We start from the raw sequence: 16,957 nt of genomic DNA on the forward strand, positions 1-16,957 counted from the left end.
CTCATCCAGTTCCACCCATGACAGTGATCAGCAGCAGCAAATAGTGGGACTGTCAGAACTCGCTGCTGGGAGCGTTGTAGGCAAGTTCAGTGGGCTGCAGACACGTCACTAAAATCACTAGTGAAAATCCCAGTCTCGCGTGCAGTTACTGTGGGAGGCAGCGGGCACTAAAACTTACCATGCCGCAGGCTTTGAGCGCAACACGGTCCTCAGTCTGCCTTTCGGTTCAGCTCTCCTGGCATAATTGCCCGAGCTGCTTTTTTTCTCATTCTGCTTTTTTTTTAAACAGGGATGAACAGAGCCTCCCGGGATAGGTAGAATCCGCTGATTGGGCGACTTAGGGAAGGGTTGTCCTGCAATTGGACGAGACGTCAGTCACTCAGCGCTTTGATGCTGAGCGTCAGAGGGATTTGCAGCAACAGGGCAAGGAGGTTTGGAGATTCTGCCTCTAGTCTTGCTCACTCTCCCCCACCACTCACTTGTACTGCTCATCATCTGCATTCCTCCTGGGTCACGTGATCAGCCCACTGCCGCTCCACAGCTGTACAGGGAGACGCTACCTGTCAATTCTATGCTGGGGGGACTTTGTGTGTTCCCTTGTCAGAAAAAAGACTGGCAGTGCGTTATCGTACGATATCGTGGGACCTGACAAATGAAGCCTCATGTTTTTAAATCAGCTACTTGGGCGACTGTTTACGTTACTCTTCACATACTACTAAAAGCTCCTTAGGAATATCAGAGGATGGGTTATTCTATTTGCTAGGGGATGGGGGGTATTAACTGAACGTACTAAAACAACTGCTTTCTGGTGGTTCCTCTACTCGCCATGTTCTTCCCCCTGCAGCTACCTTTAGCATTTCCAAATCCTACCTGGTGCCTAAGTTTACGTCTGCCTTATAGACTGTGTTGCAGACTGCAGAGAAAAGGATTCCCACCCCTAATATAATAGCAGGGTTCCCATATGCCCTAGGTTAGGGTTTCATGGGATCATCCAGGGCTGATTCACCTTCAAGTTAACTTTTGTATGTTATGGAATGGCTAAGTCTAAACAACTTTGCTTTTTTTTCTGGTTTTTGGATAATTATCCTTTGTCATTGACCCCCATCTATAAAACACCTGCTCTGTAAAGCTACAGATGTATTGTTATTGCTTCTTGTTATTACTAATTTTTCTATACTGGTCCTTCTTATTTATAGTCCTGTCTCTAATTAAATCAAGGCATGGTTGCTAGGGTAATCTGGACCATAGCAACCACACTGTTGAAACTTCAATCTGGAGAGCTGCTGAATAAAATTCTAAATAACTCAAAAAGCACAAATAATAAAAAATGAAAACCAATTACATATCGTCAGATTAACACTCTTGACATCCTACTAAAAGTTAATTCAAAGATGAACGCTGCAGTTTGTTTTACTTATGGTAATTTCCCTGGTCTGGCTAACAACTTTTTATTTGAAAATATGTACAAAGCCTTACAAATTACACTCTTGTTTTTTTTTTGGGGTGCGAATGCATCTTACTGAAATTGCAATTATTTTCTCTATTCAGCGAAAACTCACCAGCGTGACATCATTTTGCCACTTTGCCAATTTACTAACGGGTGCTGGCTACTTCGCACCCTTACGCCAGGTGAAGTTGCGCTCTGGCGAAGTGACGTAACTACACTAATTCACTAAGTTGTAGATTTTCATGAACGTGTTACCTCTTGTGCCAGACTTTACTTCGCCACCTCAGACCAGGCGAAGTGCAATAGAGTAGATAGGACTTGCTTCAAAAAAATTTGGAATTTTTTTGAAGTCCCAAAAAACGCTGGTGTCTTTTACTTTTTTAAGGGTGATAGGCTGAAAAAGATCGTAATTTTTTTTGGGGGTACCCTCCTTCCCCCCTACATTTCCTAACATATGGCCCGTAAACTATACAGTGGGCACATGTATAGGGCAAAATAACAACTTTATTTTATTTTATGAATGTTTCCCAGGCTTGTGTAGTGTAATGTATTTGCTGCTACATATACGTCCATTGTACTTTAACTGGGCGCCGTATGCAAATTAGGCATCGCTAGTGTAACTTCAAACCACTGATCTTAATATCACTAGCGCAACTTCGCAAATGATCGGTAACTTGTGCGCAACTTCAGATCTTAGTGAATTTGCGCAGCCTTGGCAAATCTAAGCATGATGAAGTGCAGCGAAGAAAACTCTGGCACAACTTAGGAGGTAAGCTAATTTGCCCCTGTTTGTGCACCTTTAAGACTACTTCGTAATATATATAATATGTATAGAAAAGCAGAGCACGCTCCGGACTTAAAAATCAAACAACAATATAATAAGGGCCCAAAGCTTCAGAAAAGCTTGGTGACATTTGTCAAGGGGAAAAAAGTAGTGTGCACTCAGGCTCCATCTACCATCCATATACCTGTACTAGGAGATACAGTATTCTAACATAAGCAGGTTCATAGACCATCTGTAGACCACCAATTGTTTCTAAATCCCCACTAGTGCCCTTATTTGCAGGATAGTCATGCATTGTAGACCCAAAAAGGGACAGGGCTTCATAAAATAGCAGACCGTTTGGCAGATTAGGAATGGGCTGAGATTGTCTATAATTTTCTGGCAATTCATGTTGCTATGTTCCTAGTTTATCTAGAAACTACCTAGGCCAGCTACAGTTTTGCAAGGGACCAGCCCTATGAGGTTTTACTATCCTACAATATGTTCATTACATGTATAGATTTCTAGTTCAGGGTGGCGGATATTTCCCCATTACTTTGTGTTGTTTGACTAACACAGTGTTGCTGCTGGATGTACTAATCACCTGCTGCACTTGTGAATTGGACAACACTATCGGTGTCACTGGTGTGTAGCACCAATCTCACTGATCTGTTTGTGATAAAACAAGGTCACAATGCAGTAGCCGCATAGAGCAATAAAAGACCAGTAAATTCCATCTGCTTCTGTGCAGAATTTTGCCATCAGTAGTCTTAAAGGGGGTGTTCACTTTCCAAACACTTTTTTTAGTTGAGTTGTTTTCAGATTGTGCAACATAAACAAAGACTTTTTTCAATTCCTATCCATCTTTTATTTTTTACTGTTTTCCCAAAATTGAAGTTTGATGTTCCTGTCTCTAATGTTTCAGTCTGGCTGCTAGTGATTCAGGAGCATCTGAACTGTTACAATTTGCTACATTTAATTGATACATTTCTCAGTAGTACCTGTGAAATATTAACTATTGTATCAATTCTAACAGCTGCCTTTAATGAAACACAGGGATTGCAGGCGATCTATCTGAAACCAACTGAACTGAAGGTGAATAACCCCTTTAATGATACATACATGTGTCCGGCACTTGGATGTGCCGGTGTCAGAACTGCACTATATGGAGTAACGGCCTGTATTTTGTTCTGCACTGCATTCCACAGTGGAATGCAGGACAACAGCCCACTAGGAGAACTGCCCATATGAGTCCCTACAGAGCAATGTTCCCTCTAAGTTGTGCACACACAAATTTTGAGGCCAGCACACACAACAAATGCTTGCATCTACTATGACCTGCACACACAGTTTTTAAAAATGCGCACACGAGTTTCAAATGTGCACACAAAATATATTTGTCTGCGCACATAACTGAGAAGGAATTAGAAGGAACATTGCTACAGAGGTTAATTATTCACACCAGTCCCCGTCTCAATGGAGCCTACAATGTAAACCCCAAGATGCACTGAAATCAGTCCAATTAATTGTGAATTAGTCATGCAGCATGTGGATTTAGTCAGATGTGACTGGTATCCTATTGAAAATGAAAGCTCATGAATCCAGCTACAGTACAGTAACAGCAACTAATCTTTCTCTGTAACCTTAGCAAGGAAAGCAAATTTCAGCAAGCAAAAGTTTGGGGCAAAGTAACACACAAATAAATGTGAATTTGTTAGATATACAGTAGGTAGATTCATGGCAACAGTTAAGGTTGCTACCTTGCCAGTATTTTACTGGCCTGGTTAAAATGCTGCTTGGTGACAATGTTATTAATAGGAATAAAAATATAGCATGGCCGGTATTTTTTTCCAAAAAAGGTGGCAAACCTAGCAGCAGTTTTGAGAAGTGTGAAAGCCACAAGGTGACCTTTATAATACAACTTTTCTTTCTATAATTTTATTTTATTTTTTCATAATAGTAAAACATTGGCTTCAAGTGCTGGACAAACACCAGCTTGCAGGAAGATGATATTGCAATGATGAACAGAACAAGTGTGAACATAAAATAAACAGAATAAAAAAATAACAACAAAAAAATAACAGAATGACATTCTTAAATGTGATGTAAATATGGTGCCAAAGTGGGGAAAAGGGAAATGTAAAACGGACATAATAAAACAATCCAGCAGGCCTCCACACTGCTATTTGTTATTGGTTTCATAACAATATTAGAGTGTAGCACCATGTGGAAAAGTGGCTCTAAATGTATGGGACATGTTATCCAGAATGCTCGGGACCTAGGGTTTTCCGGATAACCGATCTTTCTGTAATTTGGATCTTCATACCTTAAGTCTACTAAAAAATCTTGTAAACATTAAATAAACCATATTGTTTTAGTTCCAATAAGGATTAATCATATCTGAGTTAGAATTATGTACAAGATCAGCCGATGTTCTGCCCCTGACCGCAATCGTACGATAGACAAAGCTAGTGACAGTCTCCCACTGAAAATCTTACGATCGGCAAAACATGCAGAGATATTATCGGCATCCGACAGAAATTTCTAACCTGTCCGATCGACCAAACTGCCCCGGACGAAAAATGTCGGGACTCTCCACACACGTTCCGAAAATCGTACGAATCCTCGATTCATACGGTGAGATCTTTGCGTCTATAGCCAACTTTAGGGAGACGGCCTTTCGATAATTTCGGAGCTTTCTGGATAATGGGTTTTAGATAGTGGATCCCATACCTGTATATACTAATGTGTCCCACTGACACTTATTACAATGCTTTTGTATTTACATTGAGAAATCTCAATCTGTAGATTTTAGATTATATAAGGTTATACAGTGTTACACCATATACTCAACAGGTAGTATTGGAAATAAGCAAAAGGCCTCAATAAACCTATTTACTGCTATAAATACATAGGACTTAAAAATCTTAGAGGCAAATTTATCAAATATTTGAAGGGAATTCTGCAGGTTTATTGCAGGATTGCTATCCATTTGATTGAAGCAGAAATTTTGATTAAATAAAAATGAATTTGATTGATTCAGTCATTATTTACCATTTATTATTTATCATTGTTACATAGTTAAATTGGGTTGAAAAACGACAAAGTCCATCAAGTTCAACCCCTCTAAATGAAAACCCAGCATCCATACACACACCCCTCCCTACTTTTAATTAAATTCTATATACCCATACCTATACTAACTATAGAGCTTTGTATCACAATAGCCTTTGATATTATGTCTGTCCAAAAAATCATCCAAGCCATTCTTAAAGGCATTAACTGAATCAGCCATCACAACATCACCCGGCAGTGCATTCCACAACCTCACTGTCCTGACTGTGTAGAACCCCCTACGTTGCTTCAAATGAAAGTTCTTTTCTTCTATTCTAAAGGGGTGGCCTCTGGTACTGTGATCCACTTTATGGGTAAAAAGGTCCCCTGCTATTTGTCTATAATGTCCTCTAATGTACTTGTAAAGTGTAATCATGTCCCCTCGCAAGCACCTTTTTTCCAGAGAAAACAACCCCAACCTTGATAGTCTACCCTCATAATTTAATATAATAATTTAAATTCTTCCGTCCCTCTTAACAATTTAGTTGCACTTAGTCTCTGCACTCTCTCCAGCTCATTTATATCCCTCTTAAGGACTGGAGTCCAAAACTGAACTGCATACTCCAGATGAGGCCTCACCAGGGACCTATAAAGAGGCATAATTATGTTTTCATCCCTTGAGTTAATGCCCTTTTTTATGCAAGACAGAACTTTATTTGCTTTAGTAGCCACAGAATGACACTGCCCAGAATTAGACAACGTGTTATCTACAAAGACCCCTAGATCCTTTTCATTTAAGGAAACTCCCAAAACATTGCCATTTAGTGTATATCTTGCATTTATATTATTTTTGCCAAAGTGCATAACCTTGCATTTATCAACATTGAACCTCATTTTCCAGTTTGCTGCCCAGTTTTCCAATTTAGACAAATCTCTCTGCAAAGTGGCAGCATCCTGCATGGAACCTATAGTTCTGCACAATTTCATCTGCAATTTTTTTTTAATGTTCCATCTCATACAAACGGATGTGTTCCCTGGTGATGCTTTCTCATAGAATGTGATGATTAAATGTATTCTATAATAAATCCAAAAAATCTGGACCCATTGTTGCATGTACTTTTTTATTATTTAAAAGCACTTGGGCAGGATCTTGATGCTGATGGAAATTCTAGTCATGTGAAAAAGCACATATCAATATTTAAACAAAATTATAAAGATAAAGGTTAAGTTATTAAATATATAAAAAAAAACAAGGAAACGTTGACTTCACAATAATTTATTCGACAAACAATGAACAGATTTGCCAACAACTGCTATGGAAAAAGAAAATGAGGCATCTATAACAGGAGTCCCCATCCACCGGGCTGCGGACAGCTCTGAACTGGGCCGCCGAACAATGCATGCGGTGTGCTGAATTTGATGCCTGCATACCCAAATTGGTCACCAGCATACCCAAATGGGCCGCTGGCGTGTCCAAATTGGCTGCCGACCATGACCCCCCATCACAGACCCTCTCTCCGGTCCTTGGAAAAAAAATTGCCTCCGTGCCAAAAAAGGTTGGGGACCCCTGATCTATAACCCTCTTTCTAAAGGATTCAGGAGAGTTCTTTCAATCTAGGTATAGTGATACCACACAGTTTAACACACAGAGCAAACTAAGCAAAATGTCTGAGGTTTAAATGAGATAAATCCGTCCAATACCCTCTCTAACCATGTTCTAACTAGGGATGGGCGATTTTTTCCACTTCAAAAATGACACCCATAGACTTGTATGGCGTTGTGCGTCAAAAAAAAAAGATGCACGTCAAAACAATTTCGCCGCGCGACAAAATGTTTTCGACGCCCATAGACTTTAATGGGCGTCAGCGACATTTCACCGGCAGTGAATTTTTGGCAAAACGAAACGGGTCAAATTCGCCAAATCCCTAGTTCTAACCATTTGCACCTCATCTGGTGAACCAGATTCTAATTTAGTTTAGTGGCACACTTACTTCTTGTGAAACTTGCATTTATGGTTACGTTTCAAAACTAGCTACAAAATCTAAATGGTGCATGATGTTTGTTATATGACCACCTTTATCTAAAAACAGGTTTTTAAAGGAGAACTAAAGCTTTACTAAAGAAGTAGGCTAGAAATTTGTACATTATGTTCTGGGCTTCTGTACCAGTCCAAGGCAACCACAGCCCTTTAGCAGGAAAGATATGTTCCTCCAAATATCCCCAACTGCTGATCACTGCACATGCTCTGTGCTGCTGTCACTTACTGAGCTTAGGGACCCACTCACAAGAATATACTGTACACATAGAAAATAAATGGCACAATATAAGGCTGATTAGTAATTAATACAGATAATTACTATATGGCAAGACAGAAATCAGTGCAACTAGCATCAGAATTGAATTATCAGCCTTGTAGCATCAACTTATATTACAGACAAACCTCATTTTCTGCTGGATAATTTACGACAACCCCTAAGCTTAGCTTCTCAACAGCTGCTCAGAGCCCACTGAGCATGTGAGTGTCACAGACACTTTCCAAGATGGTGACCCCCTGTCACAAGTTTGAAGTCCTGGATCATTGCTGTTATTGAGAAGCTGAAACTTTAAGCTGGTGCAATAAGTTCAGTATATAAAATGTCATTTGTTGCCATATACATTTTTCGGGTTTAGTTTTCTTTTAAATTAAAATCAAATATCTTTATGATGAAAAAGTTGAAAAATTGCCATGCAGTATACTTTTTCTTCACTTGAATGTATTACACTTTATTAACGAATAAATATATAAATCTGAGACTAGTATAACACCCATTTAGCATAAGGATGCATCAAAACAGACACTGCCCTCTGCTGGTCAAGTTTTCATACAAAATAATAAAATGCTCACTATGCTGTATAAAGAATATTATTAAATAATTTGCAGGAAATGTGGGTTACTTTCTAGACATCGAGTTTCTAATTCCAAGTAATGATTTTGCTGGCACAAAATATATCTAAAAAAAACCCCCAAATGACAGATTATCTAAAAAGTACAGGTATGTTATCCAGAAAGCTTGGGATTGTGTATAAGGGATGTTTTCATAATTTGGATCTCCATACATAAGTGTTCTAAAAAAATAATTTAAACATTAATTAAACCCAAAATCTTTCATACATTCCACTGCAGGGGAAGGCAAGAAGGAAGGCCTCCCATTCCCTGTATTTCATATTAGTTTGTGCTTACTGTAGCATTCCTGTCTAAGAGCCCTAAACGCATATATGCACAAATCTACAACAATATAAAGTAGCAGGTGCACAGTCTCCCTATTATTTAAAAAATAATTGATCAATGCACATTTAAAGATGGCCTTATTTATTTATTTTGTATATTGAGTAAAGTATACAGGAATAAACTAAATGTAAACACACCTAAATAAATAGTGTGTGTATATATCTATTTTTTTCTTCTGGAGAAGACACCGGGACTTGGATACTGGAATTATTGCCGTCTTGGACATGGTGAAAGTTTCACGGTTCGCTAGCGACTTGGGTTAATAAGTAATTCTCACCAAACTATTGATATTATAATAGCTAAGGTGATCGGAGGGGGCGCAGTACAATGAAGTGCTGTAAGACTGGCAAGCTCATACAGATATATAGAAACACATAAACTGCAGATTAGATGATCCAGGAAAGCTGTCATTAACAGAATTTATGCTGAAGGGATGGAGCTTGCAACAGCAATATATTTCCTACCCGTTCATGGGAGAAAGTAGAGGCATTGGGAACAGGTAGACACAAGGAGATGATTTTAGTGCTGAAAATCGCGAGAATGCATTTTGCAAAAATCAGCCCCATGTGGCAGTACAAACAAAGGTATACTGCAAAAATCATTCTTTGGGTGGAGAATTAAAACATTTGTTTGAGGTCTCAAGGTTTCTATACTATATACTCATATACTGTATATTCATAATTAAAAGTCCAATCAAAAGACAAAGCATAAATAGGGAGCATTCCTTATAAACAAAAACCGAAGATTGCTCCAAAAATATATACATAGTAAAATGCCATATTTAAATTAAAAATAAGTGGTAAATGCACAAATACATTTACCACTCTATTTCTCTCCTTTCTATTAGAGAAAGGAGGCTAGAGGAATGGTCCGTTACTGGATGCACCAAATCCATTCAAGCACAGCCTTTTCTGCTTTTTCAGCTTTGAATGGCTGTCCCCGTGACTACACAGCAGCTTGTTTATGTATATTATTATAGAGTTTCTGAAGCAAATATGTCAGTTTTAACAGCATGACATTATATTTAACAACAGTACATTATATTTTCTTTATTTTGAAAGACTTTCATTTTTGGGCATTACTGTTCCCTTAAGGGTATAGGATTTGGTTCAACCAGGTACTCAAATCCGAATCCCGAACTGAACCCAATACGAAGCGTCCCTAGTTCCAACAAGGGTTGGCACATTTTCTGGTAAAGGTAAAATAATACTACTTAATATACTTATATTTTTAGCTTTTTTACCTATCGCTAAAATTTACTTCAAGCATTTTTCTGGCCAGTTGGCAACCCTAGTCCTAACTAAAAGTACACTGGTTGCATGCCCAATAAAAGGTATGACATGGAAAAGTTAGGCATTACACATATGTACAAAAATGGGACAAAAGTTACTGAAGCTCTACATGTTGTTATTAGCACACTGTGCTTTTTGGTGGTGCTCTCCTGTACTTTCCAGACTAGAAAAGAGATTTGTGAGCAACACAGCATTGTTTACTATACAGAGAGGGCCACCAACATATAAAATTATGAGTTGTGGGGAAAAAGAATAAATGAGGCATGTTGAACACCAGATGTAACTGTTTCAGTGGCCTCAAAGCAGATACTTATTTTTGCTTGCATGCGCAGTAAGATCATTTCGCCGGTACGGATCTACTGCGCATGCGCCAAAAGTCACACGCATGCGCAGTAGATCGTACCGGCGAAATGATCCTACTGCGCATGCGCCGTTCAAAGCAGGAAGAAGATCGCGTGGAAGAAGATGTCGTCGGTGAACTCCCTGGACTGGTTTTGCGCAGAAGGGTAAGTAACAAGTTAGGGGCATTTGCCCAGCGGGACGGGTAGGCCAGGGGGGAGGAGGGAGGGGAAGCAACACACGGGAGGGGGGGGGGGGTGGGGGGTTTGCGCCGACTAGGTTTCCTTCCCCTTTAATTCATGCATTTACTGCTCTTCAACTCTTTTTACATTTGAATGTGGCTCATGGGTAAAAAAGGTTTGGGAGTCCTGGCATAAACCAAAACTACAAGAAAACCATGGTTACAGTGAACTCTATGGTGAACACTGAGAGGGGAGTAAGTACTGACACTTTAAGCTTGCATAACATTAAGGGGCCCACTTTCTTAGCTCGAGTGAAGGAATAGAGGAAAAATAGTTCGAATTTCGAATGGTCGAATATGGCTACTTCGACCTTTGACTACGACCCTCGACTACGATTCGAATTAAAAATCGTTCGACTATTCGATAGTCGAAGTACTGTCTCTTTAAAAAATTCTTCGACCCCCTAGTTCGCCACCTAAAACCTACCAAGGCCAATGTTAGCCTATGGGGAAGGTCCCCATAGGCTTCCTAACAATTTTCTGATCGAAGGAATATCATTCGAATCGTTCGATTCGAAGGATTTAATCGTTCGATCGAACGATTATTCCTTCGATCGTAGGAATAGCGGTAAATCCTTCGACTTCGATATTCGAAGTATTTTACTTCGACCCTAGGTAAATATGCCCCTACATGTAAAGATGGTCCTAGCTACTTGAACATTTATGTATTGTCCAATTCAACATGATATTCACACAACACAGTGACAAAGCAATATTTTTTTTAGTACAGCCACCATGTCTGATTTTAAAATGACTGGTAATTTAAAGTTATGTCAAAACAGTAACACTGTAGATGGGAATAATTATAATATAGGCATTTCTCACATTGATACTGTTGGCCTGAGAATATAAGAGAAAAACGATAGTAGCTTTAAAAAAGGATTTTTTTTTACTGTTTCTTTTTTTGAAGTTTAATCCCTCCATTTGCTTTCCCTGATGTCTCCTCAAAGTTCCAGTCAACTGGAGTCAAGAGCTGTTGTGTCTTCTTATGAGTCCAATAAGGGTTTAGTATTATCGTTAAAATTGCCAGTCCAGTTAAGAAGAATACTATATATACAAAGGGCAGAGAGTTTATGAAACGATCCCAGTTGTACAAACATACCCACCATAGGTGATAAGTGAGGACCATGCGGCAGTGGAACAAATGAATCATTATCCATTGATTAACTTTCCAAAATAAGGTATTTGAACAACCAGCCTGGAAGCAATAAAGAAAAAAATATTGAGACACACTGGAAGCATAAAAGTGGAGGTTGACCGTAGATAAACTTATTCAACGTACCTACTTATTATTAAGAGGGAAATCATATAATATGTGGATAGAACTACTTCTCTCTGAGAGTTAACACCAAATGTAAGTTCAGGTTTAAAATGAGGAAACTCGCTTAACACGAAAGGGCCTATTTAATGTCAAGGAACAAGAAGAATTTGACTTCCTTCTTTTCACACCAGGGGAAAACAAATTTAGTTTTACCGCAATTTACTGTTTTTGACATTATTCATTTTCCTGCACCTCATGAGGACGTTAATTTGGAGACCCATGAATCGTGTCAGACTATAGCAGTAATCTGCTTTTTTATATTTATTCTCAACTGACAAGCTTCTACTCTTTTGTTTTTACATAGGCAGTTTTTTTAAACACTAATTTGGACAAAAACTGTCTGTCCAAATAAGGATAAAGAAATATAAGGGCAAGTAAAACCCCAATATTAGACTGGCAAAATATAGGCTATTTTGGCCTGCTGACTTGGCTAATACTGACCAAACTGGAATTAATATATATTCATGGCATTTGCTAAATGAAAGTATAGGCATTATTATGTTTAATAAATGCTTTCTAAAATTTTCAGTAGAGCCAAAATGAACATTGTTTACATGTATGTAGGGCATTTTCAAGACCATGGCTTTCAAATGAGGGTCACTGAGCCCATCTAAAAAACAAATGCTCTGTGAGGCTACAAAAATATTTTTTATTGTTACTTTTTATTACTTAGCTTTTCATTCAGCCCATCTCCTATTCATAGTCACTTATTTAAATCAATGCATAACTGCTATGGTTATTTGGAGAGCTGCTGAATAAAAATATTTAACAAAAAAAACAAATAGAAAATGAAAACAAACTGCAAAGTGTCTCAGACTATCATTCTCACCATCATACTAAAAGTTAATTTAAAGGAGTACAACCTCTTTAAAACCACCATATGAAATCTCACATTTGAATTAGTGAGAGGAAGGAAAAATTCCAGTGTGGCATTAAAATAATGTTCTGGACCTACATAGCTATACAAAGGTAATGTGAATTACCAATAAAGTGGCTAATAATAAATACAATTTAGCGAATTAAGGATTACCTTAAGCAACATCCAGGATATGCAGGTAAATGGAGTGCTCATTTCCAGTAACAATGTCAGCATATACAAATAATGTCCGCCAGTGCTACAAATTACAGCAGCCAAATATCCAACAAAAGCAAAAAAGTGATGAACTGCTAGGAAAATATCACATGTCCAAAATATTAAATTAGAAAGGTGAAGAGCAAGATTTTCAAACAGAAAAAAACCAGCTGCTATTAGAACAGTAAACCGGGACCAACTCTGCTGGCCAGTGATGGTGTCAGCAGTGAGTACTGGGTCGATTAGTAAAGCTCTCAGCCCAGCATAAATGCACTGCACCCCAAATACTGCACGTGTGGCTGCTAGATCCCAAAACACTTTCTCTTTGGCACAGAGAGAACAATAAGTAGCTGACACAAGAATGGACACTAGATGGCATAACACAAAAAGAAACAGATATCCCAGACAACTGGCACCGATGACTGTTAAGCAGGTATTCCATGATGAAAAATCCAATTCCAAACTAAGAGTTGCCTCAACCTTCGGGAGACTGTTGATGACACTCATTTTGGCCTAGGTCAGGCAGAGCAAGAAGGATTTCCTAGAACTCCATGACTGTGCAGGAATGCAAGGCACGGATAATTATCTGAAACAAAGAGGAAAGAACGTGAAATACCTGCATTCTGTATTATTTCTGTTGTTAGTAGGACATGGACATTAAAATTTGAATTCACACAGTTTACACATGTGTAGAGAATTCAAAGCAAAATATCTATTTTTATTTTGCACTGAAAGCACTTCAGCTGTCTAATAAAAGGATTGTCGTGTGACCATCCAAACAAGGCACATGATAGCATCATGTGATACATTTAAGATATTGAAAATTAAAGGGGAACAACATGAAAAAATACGATTTATTCATGTGACTGTACTATCTGTTGAGAGAGGAACTATGTCACTAGTTAAATGGCCATAGAAATCTAAAAAAAAAAAAAATAAAAAAAAGTATAATTCAGAAATATATTTGTAGAAGTCATATTGTAAAAGTTCAGATTTTAAAAATAACACACACACACACAGTTCAGGGCAGTTGCAAGGGACCTCTCAACAGAATAGTACCTCAGGCTGATGTGTTTTCAGCAAAGAGGAGCACCAGGTTAGGGTCTTACTGGGGATGAATACATAAAAAGAACAAATTGCCAACCAATGGTGATTGACCTTTCCCTTGTCCTTTAAGGTTCCTCCTCTCCTATGATAAAACAGAAAACTAGATGCTAGACACGGGTAAACTAAAAGCATTCCCACCAGATATATATTTTAAAATATGTTTAAATTCAGTTTTCCATCCTATGCTACCAACTATACTGTAAGCATGGTTTCCTTCAACAAAAGAAACCTTTCTAAATTATCCTTACTTTTGAGGCTTAAGAGAAGACCAATATTTGGTTAAACCCACCCCCCCCCCCCTTTCCAGGCTTATTACAAGGATGCACATCTATATGAAAACACAAATACACTAAGTTTGTCCAGGAGCAGTAACCCATAGCAACCAATCAGCAGGAAGCATTTACTGGTCACCTGTTTAAAAAACATCAGTTGATAGTGCTGCTACAGAATTCTACACTGAAATCTGTTTTTCAAAAGAGCATTTTTTTATATTTGATTTTGAAATCTGACATAGGGCTAGACATATCAGTTTCCCAAGTGCCCCCAGTCATGTGACTTCTGCTCTGAAAAACTTCAGTCACTCTTTACTGCAAGTTGGAGTGATATCCCCACTTCCCTCCCCCCAGCAGCAGAACAATGGGAAGGTGACCAGGTAACAGCTCCCTGGTAGATCTAAGAACAGCACTCAATAGTGAAAACCCATGTCCCACTGCAACCCCATTCAGTTACATTGAGTAGGAGAAACAATAGCCTGTCAGAAAGCAGTTCCATCCAAGTGCTGACGCTTTCTGACAGCACATGACCAGGCAAAATGACCCGAGATGGCTAAAGGGGTGGTTCACCTTTAAGGCAACTTTTAGGGGCATATTTATAAAAAGTCGAATTTCGAATTGAAAAAACTTCGACCAAGACCAACAGGAGTTTTTTTGGTCGAACAGGTCCATTTTCAATCGAATAGGTCCGTATTTGGCCGAATTCGAATATTATGAATCGGAGGAATAGCGCGTTCGATCGGATTCGATTAGAAGTTTCCCAAGTCGAAGTACACAAAAAACAGTGCGAGATTCAATTTTTTTTCATTCGAAAATTCACCTTGACCGTTGATAAATCTGCTCCTTAGTATGATATAGAATGACCAATTCTAAGCAACTTTTCATTTGGTCTTCATTATTTATTTGTTATAGTTTCATAGTTATTTGTCTTTTTCTTCTGTCTCTTTGCAGCTTTCCAAAGGGTGTCGCAGACCCCATCTAAAAAGTAAATGCTCTTTAAGGCTACAAATGGATTGTTATTGCTACTTTTCATTCCTCTTATTTCTATTCAGACCCTCTCCTATTCATATTCCAGTCTCTTATTCAAATTGGTGCATGGTTGCAAGGGGAGTTTGGACCCTAGCTATCAAGACTGCTGAAACTGCAAACAGGACAGCTTCTGAATAAAAAGCTAAATAACTCAAACTCCTTAAATAATAAAAAAAATGAAAACTAATTGTCTCAAAATATCACTCTCAACATCATACTAAAAATGAATTTAAAGGTGATCAAACCCCTTTAACTACACTTCCCTACATCCCTCGTGGGTCGTGAACTACTAGGACTTTCCACAACTATTTCCCCAGCTCGAAAGAGTCAGTGGCGGCGCCTCCATAAACAAAACAGAGAGAAAACCAGCAAAACTGATAGAAAACAGGCAAAACTCATAGAATCAGGCAAAACTCATAGAAAACAGGCAAAACGGAGAGAAAACCGGCTCGCGGGCACCATCTGACAGTCTAGAGTACCCCCTTACCTTCGGCGAATCAGACTAGAGCCTATAGTGCAAGCTCTGCTCTTGGAGCACATGATCTAACAGGCAGCTATTGTACGAACGCTTCCTGTTCTCTCAGCCGTTTTGGGTTGTACCAAGTGGCAAGGGGGGAACTAAGAGCTCTAGATTCTCAAAAGTTTAGAGCAAAATTGTGATTCATATGTTAAGTGCATACCTCGTAAATTGAGGGTGTACATTTTACAAAAGTATATATGAATAGATCTACGAGAGGCATTAGATTATTATGTCTGGAGAGAATGACAGTAGTTTTGCTCGGAAATCGGTTTACTACTCTTTGTATTAGAATATGTATTTATTGTAAACATGTATCATCTTATAAGCAGCAGTTTTTGAAGTAGAATGAGGAACTAAAGAGCAGAGTCGGTGTGAGAATTTCACAAAAATAAAGTATTATTTGATGATGATGAATGGAGCCGATGTCCTTTGTGTCTATGGTCTCCTGTATAGTCCTGTGTCGACACGATGAGACAGATACAACATATGGCAACTCTGCAGCAGAGAAATGTTTTATTTCAAAATTTGGGACAGGCAGAAATGATCTATATATATTCATTTAAATTACTACTGATGGTAAAGAATTGCCAGTGCATTTGCATTTGTCTGGTTTGCATGCAATTTTGCATCAGGCGCAACTAGATTTGCCACCTTTTCTGGAAAAAAATACCGGCCTTCCTATAGTTTTGCCATTTTTTCCTATTAATAACATTGGTGTCAAGCATCATTTTTACCGGCAACCGTAGGCGCAACTCCCCCTGGAGACTGCGCCATTCTGGCTTTATTGTGGATAAAAACTGCAGTGATTGCATCGGAAAATTGCACTTTTCACACTTTGGAGGTTATTGACCCTTCACATCGCTACTGGCATTATATTTAAATAATATGCTGGTTATGATTTGGTGGTACACTGCCATCTTCAGCATGAAGTTTACAAAAGGTTGTGCAATACTTTATTTTTTTTTCAAATTTCATTTTTTTTTATAATGTACCAGCCTCAAAGTATTAATGCATGTAATAATCTATCACAATCCATAGGATAATAATAGCTAATACACTATTCCAGCCTTTATGGTGTGCAGAAGTCACATATTAAGGTAAAATAGGCCCTGGTATTATTTTCTCCATTGCTGCTTCTACACATGGCAGTGGCAGGCCACAAAGGCCCAGCCTAGGGCAGCAGAGAGCTGGGGTAGCACGCCCACTGGCCACATCTGAGCCGGGGACTGACA

At 38.6% G+C, this 16,957-nt stretch overlaps 2 protein-coding genes and 1 long non-coding RNA gene across 5 annotated transcripts in view; all 3 read right to left on the minus strand.

Annotated features, from left to right (window-relative positions):
- Window positions 1–1,040, minus strand: part of arhgef10.S (Rho guanine nucleotide exchange factor 10 S homeolog) — a 92,662-nt gene extending 91,622 nt beyond the window's left edge. For all 3 annotated transcript variants that reach the window (XM_018265570.2, XM_018265568.2, XM_018265567.2), the window contains exon 1: window positions 179–1,040. The gene's annotated coding sequence lies outside the window, so the exon portion shown is untranslated. The remainder of the gene's footprint in view (window positions 1–178) is intronic.
- Window positions 1,041–8,025: 6,985 nt separating this feature from the next.
- On the minus strand, window positions 8,026–10,229 carry LOC121394260. Its single transcript, XR_005961595.1, has 2 exons — window positions 8,727–10,229; window positions 8,026–8,669 (listed from the first exon to the last, which is right to left on the minus strand). It is a non-coding gene; the product is annotated as an uncharacterized LOC121394260 (long non-coding RNA).
- Window positions 10,230–11,109: 880 nt separating this feature from the next.
- Window positions 11,110–15,937, minus strand: cln8.S (CLN8, transmembrane ER and ERGIC protein S homeolog). Its single transcript, XM_018265571.2, has 3 exons — window positions 15,693–15,937; window positions 12,756–13,383; window positions 11,110–11,602 (listed from the first exon to the last, which is right to left on the minus strand). Exons 2-3 carry the CDS (start codon window positions 13,302–13,304, stop codon window positions 11,294–11,296), a joined length of 858 nt encoding a protein of 285 aa, XP_018121060.1. The 5' UTR covers window positions 13,305–13,383; window positions 15,693–15,937; the 3' UTR covers window positions 11,110–11,293.
- Window positions 15,938–16,957: the final 1,020 nt, after the last annotated feature.

Source organism: Xenopus laevis, chromosome 5S (assembly GCF_017654675.1).
Source record: "Xenopus laevis strain J_2021 chromosome 5S, Xenopus_laevis_v10.1, whole genome shotgun sequence".
In the NCBI taxonomy this organism is placed as follows: Eukaryota; Metazoa; Chordata; class Amphibia; order Anura; family Pipidae; genus Xenopus; species Xenopus laevis.

Bases quoted from the DNA above. Each gene is read 5' to 3' on its own strand.
- cln8.S (XM_018265571.2), bottom strand. From the start codon at position 13,304: ATGAGTGTCATCAACAGTCTCCCGAAGGTTGAGGCAACTCTTAGTTTG. The intron at 11,603-12,755 runs GTAATCCTTAAT...TATTGCTTCCAG, and splicing joins TATCCTGGATGTTGCTTAAG to GCTGGTTGTTCAAATACCTT.